General features: G+C 38.7%; 1 protein-coding gene across 1 annotated transcript in view; it reads right to left on the minus strand.

The window, feature by feature from the left end:
* Nucleotides 1-393: 393 nt before the first annotated feature.
* LOC101847281 (40S ribosomal protein S26) overlaps nt 394-2,638 on the minus strand; it is a 13,909-nt gene continuing 11,664 nt past the window's right edge. Inside the window, exons 3-4 of the mRNA XM_005105837.3 lie at nt 1,865-1,998; nt 394-523 (exon numbers count right to left, since the gene is read on the minus strand). Of these exons, the coding sequence (XP_005105894.2) occupies nt 467-523; nt 1,865-1,998 (191 nt within the window). The 3' untranslated portion in view covers nt 394-466. The remainder of the gene's footprint in view (nt 524-1,864; nt 1,999-2,638) is intronic.

Raw genomic sequence — 2,638 nt, forward strand, 5'->3', positions numbered from 1 at the left:
AAAAAAGGAGGAGCGGAGATGAGGACGATAGATTTTTGAAGGAAAGAACACCAGAGCACCCACCAAACACCCACTTGTAGGGTCTGCCAGGGTAATGATTTAAAGCGCAGAGAGCATACCGAAGAGCGTGATACAAGAGATTTAGTAGCAAACAAAAAAGGAGGAAGAAAGAAAGGATGAACGATGTTCAATTGGAAAGTAGGAAAAATGAGGACAAGACGACAAATGTTTGATAGCCAAGCAACGCAAACCATGCCAGAGTCCCTTCCAAGAACCCAAAACCAAAAAGAAGTCAAAGTAGGCACGAACCAAAAGAGCAGTCCTGAACAGTAAAAAAAAAAAAAACCCAACAGACCACAAATCTATAACAAATGCACAAGAAAAAACAAAGTGTAATATACTCAAGATTTTATTTCATCTTGGTAATGGTAGCCAAAAGAACTAGTGCCCCCCACACTTTCACATCCTAATTCCTTCCAGCGCCAGGGCCTTGCTGACCTTGTCTTGGGCCCTGTTGGCCTTCCTGAAAAGCGAGAAAAAAGAAAATTGTTGAAATTAAAAATTCTTAAAAATAAACGAAGGAAAGAGGAATCAACTCACAATACCACAAACAAATTCAGCTGAACTGAAGACAAATACAATTGCAGCGTCTCTATTATAACGACATGGTCGAGACCAGGTTTTTAAAAATGTCATTATAGAGAGTTGTCGGTATAGAGAGGCAACCAAAAATATTACTCATAGTATATTATTGGGGGGGAAAATCGGGACCTGGGTACCATGTCGCTATACAGAAGCTGCACTGTACCATAATCAAGTCAAACCCCGTTATACCGCCAACCTTGGGACGAGCACATAGTTGCAAGCATAGAGACATTCGGACTGTTAACTAGCAGACTGCCTTAAGTCGAGGGAAGTGAAATTCTTCAACAACTACATGAAGGACACAATCATGCGTTATTTCCCTTCGTCCTATAATTGATGAGATCATTGGGGGAACTAAAAGAAAACCATACAGAGAGACTCACTGGCAACTAAGAATGGGCCTGACTTCTGAAGTACATTGAGACCAAGTGCGACTAGAGTGAGCATTTTTCATTGTCAATGATCTATACTTAATCCATCACATTGTGCATGTAAAAGGAAAGCACCAATACTGCCCAATAATTATTGCCTACATAAGAGGTTGAACAATATGGCCGGTTGTTTAAAGTTTACTTTTAATTTTTTTTATGAGAACGATACCAAAAAAATAGAAGTGCTATACCAACATCTTCAAGTAGAGGTGTTTATTGTGTGACCAAACCATGTTCGAGTGATGTAACTAACCAAACAAAATTCCCCAGGTTCCGACTTCAGCAATGAACATCCTCAAACATCACAATCTTGACAACACATACTACTTCCGAACGGACAAAGACGAACAAATTTTTCTTCGACAACAGATTACTAACATGCTGCTAAAAAATTTTAAAGTAAAAATAGTTGGAAAATTTAAGAAGTATTTGCAAACAAAAATACGAGTTAATATACACAACTAATTGGATAAACTGAAGGAAAAAAATGCTGAGACTAATAATAACTTCTGAACAGATTTCAGTGAAAACAACAGAAATAGCAAAAAGCTCCTCCAGAAAAACAGCATCCCTGCTGACCCTATTTCTGACCAGAAGTCACTTGTTAGTTAACCTTTTTTTCTTTACCACTAGAATAAAGACCAGTACAGCCAAACCAATTATTCCATTTTTAAACACTTATTACTCAAGCAGAGAACGTGAAGAGTCTAGATTGAGCAGTATCGATAGGCAGCCAGGACATATAATTGCCACTTGTCAATGCCCATTGCGCTTGAGGAATTACTCACCCGGACGGGCCTGAACCTGATGGGGGGAGTTCTGTCCTTTCTTGCTTCACGCGACCTGTTCCTCACTACCTTCGAGTGAATTGCGCACGAGACACAGTACAGGAGTTTGGCGTACAACTTGGGCAGAGCGTACACTGGGGAGCAAAAGCAAATGTGTTACACAACTTTTCACCACAAAATGTTTTCATCAAATAGGAAATGGAACATACAATATACAGCATACAGGACTTAACACTGGACTGAAATTCAGAAATAAGGGTCACATGGTGCTGACGAAACTACAATAAAATTAGTCGACGGTAGGAGCTCGCAAATATTGTTTCACATGAACAGTTTCACCTCAAAATGTGACATCCATTTTTGCGGGTTTGATAAAAAAAAAATTTTTACCACCATTTACCGAATGGTCTTGAGCAACTTTTGTTTTTAGAGTTCACATGATGTAAGGCTAATTTACTTTTGTTGTATGATGAACTTTACATTGAATTCTTATCCTTAAAACAAAATCTGCTGGCCATGTTTAAATACATAACTTTACAAATATAATGTTTCAATCGTAACGTGCGACAAAACCCATGGGAGGACATTGCCACATAGCACGAATGAAGTTTGCTTTTCCACAAGTTGAACGATCGCTTCTGATATGTCATCAGTGCGGAGCTGGATTGTGGGTGTCTCATTTTCACACAGTAGCATACTTAAACAGCCATTGTCAGAATTAGGGGGGAAATTTTTTTTTAATAAAAATGCAGCTTTATAGATGCATCAAACATA

This window comes from Aplysia californica, unplaced genomic scaffold (assembly GCF_000002075.1).
Source record: "Aplysia californica isolate F4 #8 unplaced genomic scaffold, AplCal3.0 scaffold00495, whole genome shotgun sequence".
NCBI lineage: Eukaryota > Metazoa > Mollusca > Gastropoda > Aplysiida > Aplysiidae > Aplysia > Aplysia californica.